At 44.5% G+C, this 19,124-nt stretch overlaps 1 protein-coding gene across 2 annotated transcripts in view; it reads right to left on the bottom strand.

The window, feature by feature from the left end:
- The window catches only part of LOC134078599 (anosmin-1), a 37,854-nt gene extending 25,603 nt beyond the window's left edge, over positions 1 to 12,251 (bottom strand). For both annotated transcript variants that reach the window (XM_062534634.1, XM_062534635.1), the window contains exons 1-2: positions 12,026 to 12,251; positions 6,254 to 6,301 (exon numbers count right to left, since the gene is read on the bottom strand). In XM_062534634.1, the coding sequence (XP_062390618.1) occupies positions 6,254 to 6,301; positions 12,026 to 12,217 (240 nt within the window). In that variant the 5' untranslated portion in view covers positions 12,218 to 12,251. The remainder of the gene's footprint in view (positions 1 to 6,253; positions 6,302 to 12,025) is intronic.
- Positions 12,252 to 19,124: the final 6,873 nt, after the last annotated feature.

Raw genomic sequence — 19,124 nt, 5'->3', positions numbered from 1 at the left:
TAGGAATCCGAGCAGGCACACACTCACTCCCCCGACAGACTGACCAGACAACCGAGAGGCTTAAGATAATTGAGTAGCCCTTGCTGGACCATTTCAAGTAAAGCTCAACAAATGTCACTGCTGCTGCAGCAAACTGATAAACACATGCAGTTTACACATGTAAATTGTGCTGAGTAGCAAAGAATGCTACAACGACTTCAACTGTTGGTGGTACAGTTGTAGTGGTATACAACACTATGCCCATCCAATCCAAATACAGTTGGAACCGCATATTTCAAACAAATAGAATGTGTCTTGAATATGCATGCCCATATTCTTAACTGTCTAGTGCTCCAGAGTGGTTTCAGTGGGTAGGCTTCTATTAATTGACACATCACTGTGGCTAATTGCTAGGTCACTCAAACAACTAAATCAACATTCAATCCGTCAGTGTTGACCTCTGGCCCGTGTTATCGGCCCCTTTTGAGGGCTTTTTCTGGTCCATCTGCATCATCTCGAGAGGCTTTCAGAGAGGACAGAACTATCAGAGGGACTCGTGGGGGCTGATAAGCAAGATAGGCCCCTCGTAGAAGCGGCACCCACGCTGGCACGAGAATAATCACAGACATTCTTTCTGTGACAAGTCTTTATTGCTTTAAAGAGGATTTTTTACAAGCTGTCCTAATTCAGATAATCCTCCTGCAACACCAGCTAAATTAAAAACAAGCTGCTATTTGACATGCAGACACATCAGATCATGACAGCTGTAAAGAAACAGATTATTTCTCAATCAGGATATATTTGGAATGCGGATGCTATATCAGACCACATTCCTGATGACACACTTTTAGCATGCAGCCCACATTCGGTCCTTTTGGAAGATGAGTATATAAAACAAGCAAGACCCTGCTAAAGCTTGCCAACTGTTTGAATCCGACATAAAAGTCACCTCGCTTCTTTTTCAGACATGGCTAGTCTGAGAAAGGAACAATGACCCTGGGAGAGAGAGCTAGACTGCAGCAGAGGACTCCACCTCTCTCCGCATGCCCCAGACCGACTCCTCTTCTCTTTTTTTTACACACCCCCCCCCCCTCCCCATCCTTGCCACCCACCATGTGAATAATGAGCTCCACAGATAGCAGGCAACAGCGCGGGCCCCCTCCCTCACCCAATGAAACTTAACAGCCATGTCCAGAGCTGCTCCTCCCTGCAGAGACTGACCAGCCCTCAGCGCCACTCCTCCGCCACCCACACACCCGGCCAGACTCACAGCCCCACGTCCCCCCCCCATCCCCCAACAACCCCCCCCCCCCCCCCCCCCCCCCACACACACACACACACACCATCACGGCACAGGACAGGGGTAAACATTAATGGATAAGGGATCCATTAATGTGTTTAGTGAAGCCACTGTGGAAAGCTATGAAATACTGAGAAATAAATGGTCCGTGTTAAAGCATCTGCGAGAGGTACAACAACACCATGAAGAGTGAGAATCAAAGACAGAGAGAGAGAGAGGGAGAGAGAGAGAGAGAGAGAGAGGGAGAGAGAGAGAGGGAGAGAGAGAGGGAAGTGTCTGACGACTAAATATTTGGACAGGATCCAGTTAAGTCTCAATGCAAAGCGGCACAGGAAAAAATGGTAGTTTCACACTAAGTGGCGACTGACTTTCGGCTGTAGTCTGTTTTGTCTAAGATGGTGGCACACCCCATACACACATGGCGCAAGGTGTGAGAGTCTGGCTGAAGAGAGAACCAAAAGGTGCTTTGATGCATTTCCTGCCAGACAAGGAAACCGGCTTTGCCACACAATAAAAAACAACCACCTAGCACCTACCTCTTTTTTAGAGGACCCTTTATGACTGCTGGCCGCCAAAGAAAAGATGACCACACAAAGACCTCACAGTCAAACGCCAGCGCGCTCCGGCCAAGTCTGAAGCAAATGGGGAATGCGATATTTTCCCCCCAAAGCCAAAACGTATGTCTTTAAATGAAGATTGATGAAGATGCGTACAGTGCCAGTGCTACCAATTTCATTTCACTGGACTGATTGACCTAGAAACAACAGTGGCGTCAGGGACGTGCCGTCTGACAGCCCTCAAGCACAACTTAGGGAGAAGGCGAGAGGAAGCGAGCGGTATTCCCACAAAACACTCTTCTTCCCTGAATGCCTCAGGGACCGTGTTGTGATCATCGCTCTGACCTTTTCGTTCACGTTTACATCGAAATTCAAAGGAGATCTGAAGAACGATGCCACTGAATGTACACTCTCACACACACACACACACACACACACACACACACAAGCCATATCCTAAGGGCTTTCCCCCTCACAATAGGCACCGTTGCGAAAAGCACAGTCTGAAAAGAGACACCTGGGCATTTGAGTCTCATTAAGGACACGACGCCCTGCATTAAATAGACGCCCTATAGAGGCCATCACCCCAAAAGAGCCTTTCTGACTGGCTGATGAGGAAGACCTTGGAAGGAGAATAAAGAGGGGGGGGAAGAGGAAGCTGGAGCAAAGTCGTACCGCTAAGGGAGGGTGAGAGATTAATGAATGAAGCTTCCCTCGGCCTTGCAACAGGGGCCCTCCCTGTTCGCGGACATATTCATTTCAGCAGAACAGAAATAACAAGAGGAACACTTCTGCTTCGACTTCTTAAACGTTCGATTGAAGATTTTCAGGAAACAATGTAATTACGTTTTGGATAGGTTCCTGCAGCCGCACTGGGGCCAGCAGAATAATGCATGTGGCCGACCGTGGAGCTGGGTTTGAGTAATTCCTATTTTGCAAATCAGCTCCAGTGTTTGATTTTTGCGCTTGACTCTTGCAGAGAGCCGTCCTGATTGTACTCGGGCAGACTTCAAAATCTGGGATATTTCTGATTGTTTTGATTGTTTCCATACACCTCCTTTAATACCGCCGAAACGCCGTTGAAAGAGGAGTCCGGCGTTTTCAAAAACTTGTGATGGGTAAAAGGCCTGGTTTTGCTTTCGCTTTTTTTTTTTCAAGTGGTTGTATGAAAGATAAAGAAGCAACATGACAAAACCCCTCCACAAAGGATGGCATTCCGGCCTCCCGGCGTCCTGCGCCTCAATGGGGAAATGGGAATGTTATAGCATGCTAATGACTCCCCGGCGCTCCCCAATGCCCCCTCTCCCGGCTCCAGTGAGAGGGCAGTGAGGTTAATTACCATAACAACAGCCACACTGGCGAGTCGGGCCAACTCTGGACACTGCATATGAGCCAGCCAAGATTACGTTCACCCCACCCCAACACACACACACACACACACACTCAAATTAATGCTCCGGGCTTTGATTTCCAAAAAGTGCTGACAGACTAGAGGGGGGTGGGGTCAGAATCTTTGTTTAAATAATTAACCAATCTCTCCACACATTATCTGCCCGGGGACCCCAGTGGGAGTCTTTGACAAACCTTTCAGTGTAAGAGACTTGATCCCCACAGCAGTCACAGAGGGGGTTTGCTTGGGCCAGTGCTTTTGTCGTCCTGTTTGACTTCCACCGAGGGGCTGTGCACTGCCGATGAAGTGAGGAGGCTAATCGGTAGCTGTAAGGGCCATTCACACGCCCAGCACTGTAACACTCTGGCCTGTGTGAGGGGAATTGTTCGACATGGCCACAATGGCCAGAGCCTTTTGTGCGCCAGTCGGTCTGAATACCTCAATAAAGCACTCTGTCAATTATGCAGATCAGCGGAGTATATGTGAACTCTATAAACACACACAAGGATGAAAACAGACGCTCAAGTAACTCTATTTCAACTCCGCTTTTGTGTTGAGTTGAGTTTATAGGGGCTCTAAATATAATGCTGTCATAAAATATTATGCACTTGGAAAAGAAATATAATACTACACAGACATAACTGAATTTGCAATATAGCGCTATGTTCTTCAAATCTGTTGGGGGTTGATGACAGCATCCCCAAGTTATTTTGGCAGTAGTAATGCCAGATAACATTGCCTTGCAGAGAAAATAATTACATCATCTACATCTGTATCTAATTCACACCAAAAATATATTATTTATCTTCACACAAAGTGAATGAGGCAAACTGACATGCTTGATTCGGGGGGTGGGGGGTGGGGGGGGGGGGATATGTGCATGAAGATGAAAAAAAGAAAAAAAATCTCCGGCATTTTTAGACTTTCGGTGACATAGATGGCTGATTATGAAAACAGTGTGCTGTGCTTGGACATGCATCCAGCCACATCCTTTTCAAACATAAAACTCTTGATGAATGACTTGGGGATCGGCTCGTGCCAGGAGGAGCCCAAGGCTGGCTATCTCCGCGGCCGCGCAGAGAGAGGAGAGGAGAGGAACAAGTTTTTGCTGCATTGAGGAGGGAGCCGGAGAGAGCCTTGAGAGAGATGCCCCCTCTATCTCCTCCTTCAAGAGCCCAGACAAACTCATTAGCTCTGACCTCGTAAAACCTCATCTGCCTTAAGCTGGATCAAATTCATTTTCCTTTTTTTGCACCCAAGGCCTTTTGGCTGGAGCTCGCGGGGGCTCCTTTCTGTTCCACTTTTATAAGGCATATTTTCAGGCTAGAGGCACAACTGTTTATCAGCTCACACGTCTACTAACACATTTACAGCTTAAAAAGAACCATCACAGAACTGGACAGCTAGTAGTGAAAAAGATTGAAAGGGTGTGCCTAAGCAGATAGCTCACGGTGTCTGGCTTCGACCATTTAAAATAGCAGTTCCTTCAGAAACCATGGATGTCATAACCATGACATTACGCAATGTGTTGTGACAAGACAGCCCAGTGTGTAATCTGTAGCCTCTCATCCACGGTTTCCTCATACAGAAGGCATGTGACTGGACTGAGTCCTAACAGAAATAGACATATCCATGTGTCAAAGATGTGCCACTAAAACGGCAGGATTTGTGAACTCGGCCTACATGGTGGTTCAAATAAATGGTACCAAATGTTCGAATGGATCACACAGCTCTGGCTCAACATCTCCGTTACTCAATACTATTGTGTTCTTCTCACTATCTGCCTTCAACGAACAAAGTTGAAGCAGTATTACCTCAGTTCTAATCAGACTGCAGACTGGGACTGGAATATGGGACTGTTTGACTGGGAATCTGAACCAAAGTGTACGTTTCAGCACTGTTATTTACTTAAACTTTTGTTTATCAATGCTATTACACAGACACGGTTGACAGCAATTTTGTCACCACCTCGTCAAAAACACAACTTATTGTAAACTTCTTCGGTGTGTAAAAAAAAACAGAGCAATCAAAATACAAGCACTCATACAATCGCATGGCAGACAGTATAAACATCTCGTTCTCTCGTAAAAGACAACATTCAATACCGAGTTTATTTTCAATCCTTCCCACCGCTGCCTCCTACTACCTCTGACAACCTTTGAAACGAAATATGCAGACTGGTGCCATGAGCCGAGACAAGAAAAACAGACAACATCACGGCGCTGCGTTTGGCCCGGTCCCATGTGGACGCCAGTAAGAGTGCTCCTGTTGAGCAGGTTCCCCCCTCCCGTGAACGCGCGCTGGCCCCACGGTTAGGCTCGGGCAAAAACTGCGAACGGGATGTCAACAGCTCAGGGGAGAGCTGAGAGAACATGTCAACGCCCCGGCCCCCCCCGAGCCGGCCCGAGGCCGACACACACACACACACCGTCCTCCTCCGCCCGCACGGCCACGGGACACCGCCGTGCCAGCGCGCCGCGAGCCCATCCGCGCAGCCAACGACAGGAATTCAAATGAGCGCGAGCTCCCGGGGTCCCAGGCATCCCCAAGCGGCCGCGCTTATTAGGCCCGACAACGGCGCTTCCAAACAGCCAGCCGCTTCAGCCTCACCTATTGTGGGGGTGAGAGAGGAAGGAAACGGAACGCCGGCCGTAAAAGATGTTGATGTGAATCTGCAGTGAATCCATAAATGAGGTCTATAAAAAGTGCGCGGCGGCGAGCTGCGGAGGATGTTTGCGCAAGCAGCGGGAGCCGGTGCGATGACAGCTTGGACATCAGACAACACAAACACATGCAAAGTGATTATCCTCATCTGACAGTGTAGCGGCTGAGCAGTCCACATACATCAGCGGGCCGCTGTATCTATATCTGAAACTCCGTAATGCCACCATTGATATGCTCTATAATGAGCTGTAACTGTAACAACCAACAACACAAACATGTTGTGGTAAATTGCTAGACATAATTACATTTTACAGCACCATGTCACATTGCCCAAAGAGCCCATTTAGCCTCCTGTTACTTTACCTTTGAGCACTGTTTGTGATTTTGACACCAGGCCAAGGATCCATTACTCTGTAAGGAGAGAGAGGGAGAGAGAGAGAGAGAGGGGGGGGGGCATAAGTTAGGGTTGCATTACCAGACAGTTGCATTACATTTAGAATCAATATGTTGTAAAACGTATAAAAGTGAATGCGTTGCTAAAGTACATTTTCTCTCCGGAGGAGGAGGTCAAACATGGACATTTATGCTGTCCCCCCCTCCCTCGACAACGCATTTCTCTTATACATTTCATACACTCACAGCAATTAGCTTGCCATCCCAGAGGTAATTAATTAAGACGGTATACATTCTGCTTCGAGCCCCACAGGAGCGGCCACAGATGGCTGAAAGATGTGCACCGGCCGAGTCTCTGGTCAGTTTCACGGATGCCAGAGGACACCGTGACCCCCCCCCCAGCTCTCATCACAGGCCGCTTTAGCTAACCTCCTGACATACGAGAGGTTATTCAAACAGGAACTCGTGTCAGCGCACTTACGCCGAGCGCAAACACCTAAAACCACTCTCTAATTTCTCCGCGAGGGCCACGTTATGGTTTCCATGAACTCCAAGACATGTTGTCCTAAGTGTATTGGGTAACAATGTAGTTTTTCCTGTTCACTCTCAAATGTACCATGGAGGAGCAATTACAGGCAGTAATTTCCTGGGTTCCAGTGGGGAGAGACGTGAGCTGTTACTTCCAACCCTGGCAGTGCACCTCTGGTGGAGATATGAAATACAATGACACAACATTTAGCGCCACGGTTTGGCTGCAGGGGGATGATTGAGCACTTCAGCCCACCAATTTCTGGATGTTCCATGCTGAACAGGCCCGGTAATTACTTAATGTATTTCTATTCATTATTTATTTTTTTCTATTTTATAACAGAATTTGACATTTGGTGAGCATGAGGTCAAGTAATAAAGTGTTTTGGCAAAACGAAGTCGTTGAGACAAATGCAAGGCTAATAAAAGGTCACGGCAGGCAATGAATCAAGTGTTCTGTTCCTTACATTAAAAGGACACAGCCAAACTTCACTAACCCTGCGACGCAAAAAAAAAAAAAAGTCTGCTTAAGTTCAATGTCAAGTTCAAAGCCTCCTCGAACAATGTAATCCACTGGAAATTCCCAGTGAAACCTTGGGAGCGAACTTATCATTAAAGGACTTAATTTGCCGTCCAGCTCCGGTGGGTGTTGTGCAGGCAGTGTCAAGGATAATGGTCAACAGGCTTCAAAGCCATCCATGGCCGAGACTGGAACAGAGTCTATCCTTTTAAGTCGATACCATCCCATTTCAGACGAGAAGCCGCTGCCTACTTAACAGCGTTCAGGAGTATTTCCACTGGGGGGTAGTGGGGGTGGGGGTGGGGGGAGGGAATGCGTCACCTGCCCTCATTCCGTTTTACCTAATTCAAAATTCTCTTTTTACTCTTTCGGCAGTGGAGCTACAGCCGCCGAGATTTTTATTTCTCTGATCCCAGTATGGTACCTACAGCCTGGCGATGGTAGAAGAGAGACAGAGGGAAGGGAGAGAGACGGCATGGGAGGAAAAGAGAGAAACAGACAGAGCGACAGAGAGAGCGAGAGAGAGAGAGACAAATAGAGAACAGTAAATCACGTTTTAAAATGAAAAAAAAATGGTCCTTATGGTTATCCCACCGGCCATCACTCAGAGTAATTTATATGGCTTGTCAGGGCCACTGACAAACCCTTACATCATGACCAGTGTTTCTGACACCTCTCGGAACCCATCAGTCATCGGTGGCAGGGCTCTGCGGAGAGGTTCATTCTGATCCGTGACAGCATCTCCGCGGCGCGGGCCGGCTCGGCGGGGATGTTGCCCCAGCTGTTACGCCGCTGACCCCTCTGTGTCACGGGCCGGCGAGGGATAATTATAGGTCAGCTCCTCGGCCCCCTGAAGTCCCCAAGACATTCCTGCTCGGGCTCCGAGCGTTCCGACGGGCTGATGCGCACGGCACGCCGTCGTGGTGGTGGGGTGTTTTTTTTTTGCGGATCAATTGCGTTTGCGTTGCGTCAGTGCAGCTGCTGCTGCCATCGGAGCGAGGAAGAGGCAACCCGCGGACGCTGAGTGACAGTGCATATGTGCGAGCGCCGGGTCCACGTTTAAAGCTTTTGTTGATGTAGACGTGTAAACACAGCATTCAGATTTGGTTTATGGTCCCTGTCAGCTGAGAAGACCTAGCAGGTGACCTGGAGCCTTCCTGTTTGGATATTTCAGGGAGATACGGCCACGGTTTCCTCAGTGCTGTCGTATGGGCCTGTTCTTGTAAAGTCCCATCCGTACAAAAGGACATTCTGCACCCTGAGCTCACAGAACACCAGCAGAGGTGTTGCGATACTGGTTATCAACAGACTGAGCTCCATAACACCTCATTAAGCCATAGAAACTGTGACAATCTGAAATTGACCTAATTGTGAACAATAAAGTCACATTCCACGGGTTGTGTTCATGGGAAATACTAAAGGGGCGCTCTCTAGACGCATAGCTCTTCAGCGTGTTTAGAGTGTCTTGATTACACAGCAGTTAAGATAAGCTTCCTACATACACCCTTAATCCAAACAAAACAATCCCTAGGACGGGCCAAAGAGCAGCAACCCCATCCCTCTCTCCGCCAGCTCAACATCTGTGAGCATGTTCTTAACCTACACACTCTTTCCCCCTATACTGTGATCTTTAGGTGAAACACATGGGCATTTCCAGAAGCATTCTGGACCTGTTTAATCAACGGGCGTATGAGATCAGTTGCTCAAAGGTTCAGAGTTCTCGAGTGCTCGATTAAAAACAGTTCAAACGTGGAGCTTAGTGTGCGGACCCAGCACTGTTCCTCTCGAAGGTTCAGAGTTGCCATTAAGTTGTGAGGCACTGGCCAGATGAGGCATCAGCGCAATAGCAGGAGCATAGACTGGACAAGACTGTCCTGGTGCAGGCCCCATGCAGAGAGGTGAACCCAGGCAACATAGGCCCCCTATTCATGTCCTGTCGGTCGCCATTACTGAAAACCTGCACACATGAGACGAGCTGCCGCTGAGGTTTGATTCCACACCCGTGGTGTTATTTAATATCAAAGATGAAACAAGGGGACAGGGCAAAACTACTTTTCCACTGTTTTTCTTTCCACTGGTTAATAACACAGGTCCACAGTGTGCCACACATTACACGAAAAAGCCTCAACATGAATGTGGGGGGAATGAAGGGTGGAATTTAACATGCGCCGTTTTATGGCTGTGCGCGTGGAAAAACAAGACCTCATTGACACACCTTGTTTTTTTGGTTCCATAGACCAGCACATTAATAATCCAATAGAAGGGGGGATGCCTTCTGAGTCTATTACGGAACAAAACCCCTGTTTAACTTCACACTGTCAGCCACCATATTTATGAGTGGGAGTTTACCTCTATCCATGGTGGAAAAGATACAAATCATCTACATAGGACCTGAAAATATCTAAAATATCCTTCAATGTGGACATAACTCTTCTTAACCCACTCAGGGCAAAGCAAAACAGAACATGCTTCAATTAATCCATTGATGCTATTCTGTCACCAAAAACTGTTTCTCTGTAGCAGTATTTAGTCACCAGAGCAACATGTTAAACATGATCACAGAAGCCATTAACACATGTACGTTCACCTCCTAACCATCACCTTATGTCACACAGCACCCAAGGGCTGCAGGAGCTCCCCATATCTGCGCTCCCAGTTGTAAACATCCTTAGCTGCATGTCTGCATCGGAAAGTAGGGCAGAAACAAAACTGCACGCTGTAATTCACCAATGACAGCAACACCCATGTGGCAAGCAAATGCATGCATGATTAATTGCAATTTGATTATGCTAACATTCTCCATTTCAATCATTTTCGGAGGCCGCAAAAAGCTCCATAATAAAATCTGAAGTCAGCCTTACAGCTGCCTCATCAAAGTCTGCTGCCTGCCATACGAGTCGAAGCGCGCGAGCGTGTACCAGAAACACTACATTGGAGCTGATCACATGAGGTTATGTTGCTTTTGAGAGAAGGTGACCTCACCCAGGGAAAAGCAGAGAGACACAGTGTCCTCTATGAAGTGTGACGGTGGCATTTGGTGGCAGGGGCACAGGGCTGGGTGGGAGGGGTGGAGGGGTGGAGGGGGGGCTTGGGGGGGGGGCTGTTTTTGCAGCTGACCAGACCTCCATTTCCACATGAAAGGCCTGCTGAGAACACAGTCCATTCGGTAGTCCACTCGGAGAATCAACAACAATTGCGGTCTATTCTTAGCACTGTTCAATCCCGTCCAACCAGCCTCTTATCAAGAAACAAATGCATCATTTTTCACCTCTCCATTTCCTGCTTGTGCTTGGGGGAAAAGCCTGAAGCCAAAAGCAGCACAATATGTAACACTCACTTCAAGCAAGCAAATAATATCCTCACCACAGCACTTTTTTCTTTCTTTTTTTGGATGGTCAGTTCATACATTTGCATATCTATCTGGCCAAGGCTTGTTTCGGGTTACATGACTGAAAAGAATTACTTAAGGTGGATGCTATCAGGCCTGTAGTCTATTCTTTTCATTCTTACAAAGAAGAAATAGTCCCTCTCCCCTTTTTTCAAATGAATGTGATTTTAATGGTAACTTGATGCATCTTTTTGCATTCCTCTTATATACTGCCAATGTATGCTTCCTGCCATGCCAAAGACTGACAAACTTACAAACAGTGTGTGATAGACCGCAGTGTGTGAATTTAAGCACCAATAAACGAGTGCAGTGACCACCAAATGCAGTGTTGTCTACTACAATTAGAACATCAACTACAAGGCTGATATGCTAATGCCACTGGTAAAAGAAAAGAGATTGTCGCTGAATGAAAAGTAAGAGAAGAAAAGATCTATTGCAATCCCCTTTAGTGGGGTTCTGGGAGAGAACAGTGTGTCTAGTCAAGGGTGAAAAACAACTTCTGACACAACATACCAAATAGCCCAGAGGAGGAGATAGCTAATTCCTCTCCTGATGAAATGGTCTGAACACCTATTACAATGGGGAGAACAACATTTTCTACTCTGTCAAAATGCTATAAGAATGGTGGAAGGTGGAAGATCAAGTATCCTACCCCTTTCTCACCCCCCGAATATGAAAGTTGACAGTCTATGTTGGCAAAATGAAATTAGCTACAGCATATACTCAGAGAACAAGTAAAATATTCACCACGTCTTCTGAGTAAAACGCTCTTCTTTCACCTCAGTTTCTCTGAGTAGAAATCACCGTCATTATTAAATAACTCCTCGGTTGAAAACGGAAATTATCTGAAACTTTAAACTAAGGAACAGAAGGCTCTCAAGTGAATCTGAAAAATAGTGTGGTCCTATAAGCAGAAATGTGTCCAAATGCTGATCTTTTTTCCAGCATTGGTGATGTTTTGCCATGGCCAGCTGAACAGGTAGGAGTTCCATTCATTGAATTTCTGAAATCAGCCCCAATAGTTTGAAAATAGCTCATGCAGCCCAGTGACACATAACGCCTTATAAACACTTCCCTTATCTCGTTGAAGATGATTCACCATGTGTGAGAAACATACAATAAAAACTTCAGGAATCACACTGTTAACGGCAGGCAGGTCTGTGTGCGCACGGAGTGACCAACAGAGACGGACGCAACGCCAACATTGTATCTGCAAAACAGCTAATATGCTGATGTACGGCATATTTTCCTATAAACATCATCACTCAAACTGGCGTTTGAATAACTCCACATGTGTCAAAGCTACCTGAAAATGCTTGAAGAACGCCGATATGCGGGTGATGTGAAGGCTTAGACATCTCGAAGCGCATCTTGCTCGGTAAATGCTAGTGGTGAAGAAGGACTCGTCGTGTTTCCTCGCACCGACCTTCCCCGGGTTCGAAAGTACTATAATCCATAAACAAAGGGAAAGGAACATAACTGGACTCCTTTTGGACATTGTGCGACCCAATGTTTATCCGCATACAGTTGGCGCTACTATGCGTTCTGACTTCGCTGGAGAAACTAAAGAAACTTCAGTTACCCACCAGGGAGGAGCTAGGAGCGCGTGTAGCTCGCTATTGGATGAGGTTAAGGTGATTGACGAAAGCGACCAGTCCCCCAAAGCAGGTAGGTCAAAACTAATAAACGTTTAGTGAAATCAAACTAACTTTCTTCCTGTCCTATTAACCCTTTCATGCGCAACGTCCACATACGTGGACAGTAACTTTAACTCTGTTTTCTACTTATTTATCATGTTGATATACACCAATCCACTTCAGGGCAGTTTTAGTAGGTCCTTGGCAATATATTAACAATATGTATCATCTTATATTTGGAATATTGACTGCTTGATGACATCATCAATTCAACATGAGTGACAGTAATGGCCATATGCTGAATGCTCCAGGCATATCTGTAAAAAGCTAGTACTCAAGAAGGCAAAATCATGTAAAAAAAAATATTATGCTGTACAGGAGAGTGTGCTGAACAACTCTGTGTTTTCAGAAATTAAATCGGATGTAAAATGGAGTTTGTAGACCCTAAAAAGCAACTGTCCACGTATGTGGACGTTGCGCAACAGAGGAGTTAAATGGCCAAAAATTAGATTTTGTAACTAGGACTTTTTTTTTTTTTTTTTTTTCAAATATGATTTTAATTGCTTTAAATTACAAAGAAACAAACATTTGGTAAACATATTTATAAATAATGACCTAATTACATGTGGTAATGCCAAGGTGGTATGGTAATATGGGGGTAGTAGAGGGGTGGGTGGGTAGTAGAGGGGTGGGTATGAGAGTACTAGAGGGGTGGGTGGTTTAGTAGTAGAGGGGTGGGTAGTACGGATGTAGTAGAGGGGTGGTTGGGTAGTGGTGGTAGTAGAGGTGGGTAATATGGGGGTAGTAGAGGGGTGGGTGAGGGTCGGTGAGCAATAATGGGGGTAGTAGAGGGGTTGGGCGGGTAGTATGGAGGTAGTAGAGAGGTGGGTGGGTAGTATGGGGGTAGTAGAGGGCTGGGTGGGTAGTATGGAGGAAGTAGAGGGCCATAGTTTCCACATTTTCTGTCATTACATTTTATTCTTTTTTACCCCTTTGTTGCGCACTGTCCACATACGTGGACAATAACATAACTTCTATATAAAAGCATATTTTTAAAAAATTCCAACTGATTTTCAATATTGGGCTCATATAGAGTAATAAAATCAATACTAAAAAAATCTAGACACTTTTTTTCATAATGCGTGCATGAAAGGGTTAATGATACGAATCATCCAAGGTCAGTCAATTAAATCAAGCGTTAGGTATAGTATTTTAGCCAACATTACTCATCTGGAGATTAAATGTTGTCAATTATGGCTCCAAACTTGTAGAGCTATTCTCTGAACATGCAAAAAGAGTGAACAACTCTAGCTTACACGTGGTAAGGTGATCATATGAAGGAACTTTTTTGGGAATATTGCTGCAACCACATAACCAGTTCAATGGATTCAGATTGAGTGATCATGATAATTTGCATATAGGCTACTGATGATTAATGCTCTCAGAAAAAGGAAAAAAAATCCCAATGTCAATGAGCTAGAACAACACAACTCAGGAACATTGCCCAGCAACATTGTTCAGAATGATGCTTTGTCTATTACTGGATTAGGACCAGCCTTTCAACAATAAATCATTACATTACAAATTATAATGTTCTTCCCAAAATGTGGTGTGGCTCTGTGATGATATGTGGTGGAGACAGAGTCATTCCTATAGGGATCCTCTTCATTTCATTTAGTGTTGAGTAAGAAAAGTTCCCCTAGAGATTTTATGAGTAGTTTCGTACTTCATTCCTTGCTGCTTACAGAGCACTTCACTCTGCTCCACCCCAGTAGCGCTGCGTTAATGTAATGAGGATTTATAGGTGTGTCTTTCAAGCAACGCAGGATAGCACTGAAACAGAGGCTCCCATAGTCAGTGGATTTGGCCAGGATACATGCTGCCCTAGGCCAGCGCTGCAGCCGGTGCCAAGCATTTCAGTCTTTCCCTCCCTAATGAGACTGCTGCGTTAATAAAGCATGCTGGATAGGTACATAGTGGAAAGCAGGGGGGGGGGGCACTCCATTTTTGCCAGGACTTCCACTTGTTGAAGACATTGGCCATGATTACTACATGCATTCTTTGACTTGTAAGCCAGTAACACCCCCCCCCCCCCCCCTTCATCATTACATGTACCATGATCACTCTAATGTTCAACATGCTGCAGTTTGCTATGCATGTTTTCACAATGTCAGTGTGTGCATTGAGGGCATTTGACAGGTCAATTCCCTGGTGGTCTTCCAGCACAATGGAATTTGTGGAGAGGGAAGAGATCCCCCTCGCTACTCTTAAAATATTTTAAGCACGGATGTCTGTGTACCTTAAAAATTGTGTAATGGTTTAATTTGTTGGCTTATTATAGCCATGTGTGGCATGGGGTTTTATGGTGAGTGGTGAAGGAAACACACAGACTGTGTGCGGTCCTAATGTGTCCCGCAGCCCGAAGGACACGCATCTTTTAGACTGCATGGTTTCATTGACTGGGAATGGCTTCTGCCAACAGTGAACTCAGCCTGTAAACCGTGCGCCGTTGAGGTGTTTATCTGGGCAAGAGGGGGGACTTCATCTCAACTATCCACGTCACACAGTCAATTTAGGATGTTAATTACCTCGGGTTACCATTGGCAACAGCTGTTTATACGCGTAAATAAACATCCACTCTCTTCATTTATATTCCTCATTTCTAACCTTCAAATCATATCTAGATGCCACTGCTGTGCTGTCCTATTGTAAAAAAATGGAGCTTTTAGAGATATTTACTCTGAGAAAATTGTTTGGTACAAATCAAGCTCTTAAGCAATATCAGATCTGTCAGATAGAACTGTATTCCATAGGTCTAATTGACAACCTATTTTGCTGCTACAGGGTGATCCATCTTGGCATCCACATGTTTACATGTACATCTCTCCACTCTCCATCATCACCTTATACATTGTGTCCTCAATGTAGACAGACACTAATTTTTGCATGAACAATGAATCAGTAGAGATGTCAATTGTGGTCCATATTTTTTGTTTTTCCACAAAATCTGCCATTGTACTGGCGGGTGTAAAGATGTGTGTGTATGGAGAGTGGATAACTGACTCGGGTGTTCCAGCAAAAAGTGTGTGTATTCAGTGTCTTACTACATTTCATGTATGTGAATATAAGTAGCTTCCCTTGCTTGAAAGGAAGCTACAATAATACACCACTTTGTATAATCAATAGCTTTTCAAGAAGTACTTTTTTTTTGTTTCAATATTCTCGCTATTTCTCCCCAAGAGAGAATGTTTTGAAGATGAAGGAATATTCTGCAACGTGTCAGACTTATTTCATCCTCTGTGATTTTCCTGCTAGAAGGCAAGAGGTTTTTCTTTAGATAAGCATGTCTGTGACATCCATCTTTGATCCCCAAAACTGCAGGTGCAGCCATTGTCAGGCACACCTGTGAGGGTTTTATGGAGGAAACAATGATAGGAGTTAAGAATTCTTTTGAACCCCTCAGCCTTTGCTCTTTCTCTTGGGAATAAGGGCAGAGACAGAGAAAATAAATAAACTGCTCGAGGCAGCACCAGCAGAGAATCACTATGTGGTCTATCTCCTGACATTGCAGCGAGGCACACATAATTGGAACTTGTGATGTATCATAAACACTTCACTATCAATCAGAGATATGACCTGTGCAAAACTGCCAAAAACCTAAAATGTAAAGAAGTTAAGAAATTAAGATGTGTTTTTGAATATAGCCATATCTAAAAAACAAAACAAAACCATATTTATGAATGCCCCAAATAATGCTGCTAATTTTCTTATTTACCACCAGGGGGAACTATATGAATATAAAACATGTTCTGTTTGGCTGCAATATATTGGTAAATAGATTATGGAAGGTTATTTGTATCAGTGGATGGCCTTTCAAGATGATAAAGGAATAATCCTGCAGACTCAAATATAAGGCTTTATAGTGATTGTATGATCTCAAACAAACTAGACGTAATTTGTCTGTGACTGACTGTGATCAATAGGTTAGACTGATATGTATTTTGTTAGTTCTGTACACGTTTCAAAAGTGAATGAGATGAGTAATTGCATTGTTAGATGCCAATGTTTCATATCATAATATTTCTCTCACGCACAGATATTATGTTTTGGCCATTTTGGCTCATGTGTATAGGTCTAGACTTTTCTTGTTGATCAGTATTTTCATAACAGTTTCCTGTATTCCGTCTGTATGGAACTCCTTTCGGGAATGGGGTGGTGGCTTGGACACTTTCCACACCATAGCCTAGTTCTAATCATGGGCCTTAGATATAACAAAGGGCTATGGAATGAAAGCATAGCCCTTTTGGCTGCGTATGCAAGGAGTGTTCCATCTTCCTTATTGAATTTTAAGAAATACACATTCACGTCTATGAACAACACATTGTTCACCTACAAAAGAGATGTTGAAGAACTCTGACTGAGTACATTTCCAAATGTTCCACATCACATACTGTATAACAAATTCCAGAAATGGCCAATTATTGCTGTCTGATGTCCTGTCTTGCCCAGATGAAAGCCCATTCTGACTCAAGTTGTAGTAAATGGAGTAGCCAATAGATGGCAGTGTTGCCATTTGAAACATCCCAACCCGTCCCACCACCACTTTCTAATTTGTAATCCACCCAAGCACTAAAATTATGAGCTGTCAGTTTTAAGAGCTTCCGATCCTGACCTATTTTGTCTCAGAGGTCTTTTTGGTAGGATTTTGTGGTCATCTCTAAGATACTCCATCATGTGGAAGTGTCATCCAAAAGCCTGTCTTTGAGCAGGCACAGCCAGGCCAAGCAGGGACATGCAAACAACACTCATTTTCTATTGAGCAACTCTGCCATGTCATGCCACCATATCACAGCCAGACAGAGCAACAGACTGGCTGAGCTAAACTCATGCTTCAATAAGTGACTTCCCTCTTCCAATAAGCTTACAGAATATTGTATGCATAGTCAATATTGGTAACTCCTCCTTAAGGATTCACTCTGAAATAATTGAGCAATTTTACTCAATCTCATATTAAAATGAGAAAATTCCATTTCTGTGCGTGAAAGCCCAATTCATTGAAATTGGTCAGATATTTGTGAAAGTCTATTTCAACAGAAGAATGTCAGTCTCCCCTTATCAGAGGCAACACACTCTGTTAAAGGTTTCAAGATGTTTGCATTTAATGACAAGTGTGGAATGGTCTTATCAACTTTGACGTTTCAGCTGAAGAGAAGTGTTATCAGACTAGTCGTTCATTTTCTTATTCATAAGGAAATCACTGGATATCACTAATATAAAGAGAAGAAGAGAGGACGGATTCAGCCATCTTATTCATGCTCTGAATATGACACACACATCCTCAAACATTTTTGAATTACCATGAAAATCTTACATAACCTAGCATGTTATGAAACTACTAAAATAATGTGCTATATATGCCATACACAAATAGAGTGGGATGAGAGAACGAGAACGCACTGATCAACTAGTAATGCTGAGTGTGCGCGTGTGTAGGTGTGTGTGAGTGAGTGTGAGTCTGTGTGTGTGTGTGTGTGTGTGTGTGTGTGTACGCCTACAGGTTTAATTAAAATGCATTAATTATATCAAGATAACGTCAGGCATATAATTTCATGGAATTAAACAAAAAAACCCTCTTAATACAGTACTAATTTGTTTTAAATCTTCACTGACAATAACCCATGCATACAGTATATACAGTACATCGCCACATGGACATACATACATTCAGTATAATTTTTTTTATCAACACACCAAATCTCATAAGTAAGACAAATGTTTCTTTATTGACATATAGATAAGCTGAAACACAGCAGCATAACACGAAAGGTCACCAACTACTGACCTCTAATTTCAGTCTTTGACAACCGGTTCACTCTTTCCCGCCCTTGCCGACAAGTGACACAGCACTATGAGAAAAAAATCCTAATTGTTTGCCTGTATACCATGCCTTAATGTAGCACTGTTATATATAGGTCCATGCTTTTCTTAATCAAATAAGACTCAAAAAATACAATTGCTACCTAAACTTCCATAGCGGAAGCGTCTGCTCAGCTGATTCAAAACAAAGCCTTTTTAAAGGACAGACTTTGTGCCATATCATGCTTTCACATAAGTCAGTGAGTGAACATTTGCTCTGCACACTGTTCCGTGTACGGCAAAACAAGGTCGCATGACATAACAACATCATAAAAACCCTTTAATGTGTCTCCTCCCATCTGAGGGCTGCTGTGGGGGATGGGGAGCGATGGGGGATGGGCCGTATAATGTTACTGTTTACGTGAAGCCTGTCCTCAAACATACAATCTTCCAATGGATCATTGTTTAGCCCTGAATCCCACATTCATTCTTCAGTCATGATTGGTGCTTACTGTCTGAATGAATGAATGAATAAGGCTATGTGGATCGGGTCCAATATGTCGATGAAGGTTGCAGCACACACACACGCACACACACTGACACACACGCACATGCACCGAATGAGAGAGAGAGAGAGAGAGAGAGAGAGAGAGAGAGAGAGAGAGAGAGAGAGAGAGAGAGACTTGTGTGACACACAGATCCCATCCCCCACAACCAGATATTTCCCTCCCTTCTCTGTGCTGTCTAGAAAGGCCATGTGACCCTCACCAGTCTCCAGGGGTGGGGGAGGGGAGCAGATTGAACCTGCTCTTTGTTAGGAGGTCAACACTAGCTTCATGGCAGGAAGAGCTCTTACCACAGTCATGCTAATAGAGGTTACTGCGAAAACCATGACCATTGCTTTTTTTGTAT

Source organism: Sardina pilchardus, chromosome 4 (genome assembly GCF_963854185.1).
Source record: "Sardina pilchardus chromosome 4, fSarPil1.1, whole genome shotgun sequence".
Lineage (NCBI taxonomy): Eukaryota > Metazoa > Chordata > Actinopteri > Clupeiformes > Clupeidae > Sardina > Sardina pilchardus.
This window is presented reverse-complemented; position numbering and strand designations above follow the sequence as displayed.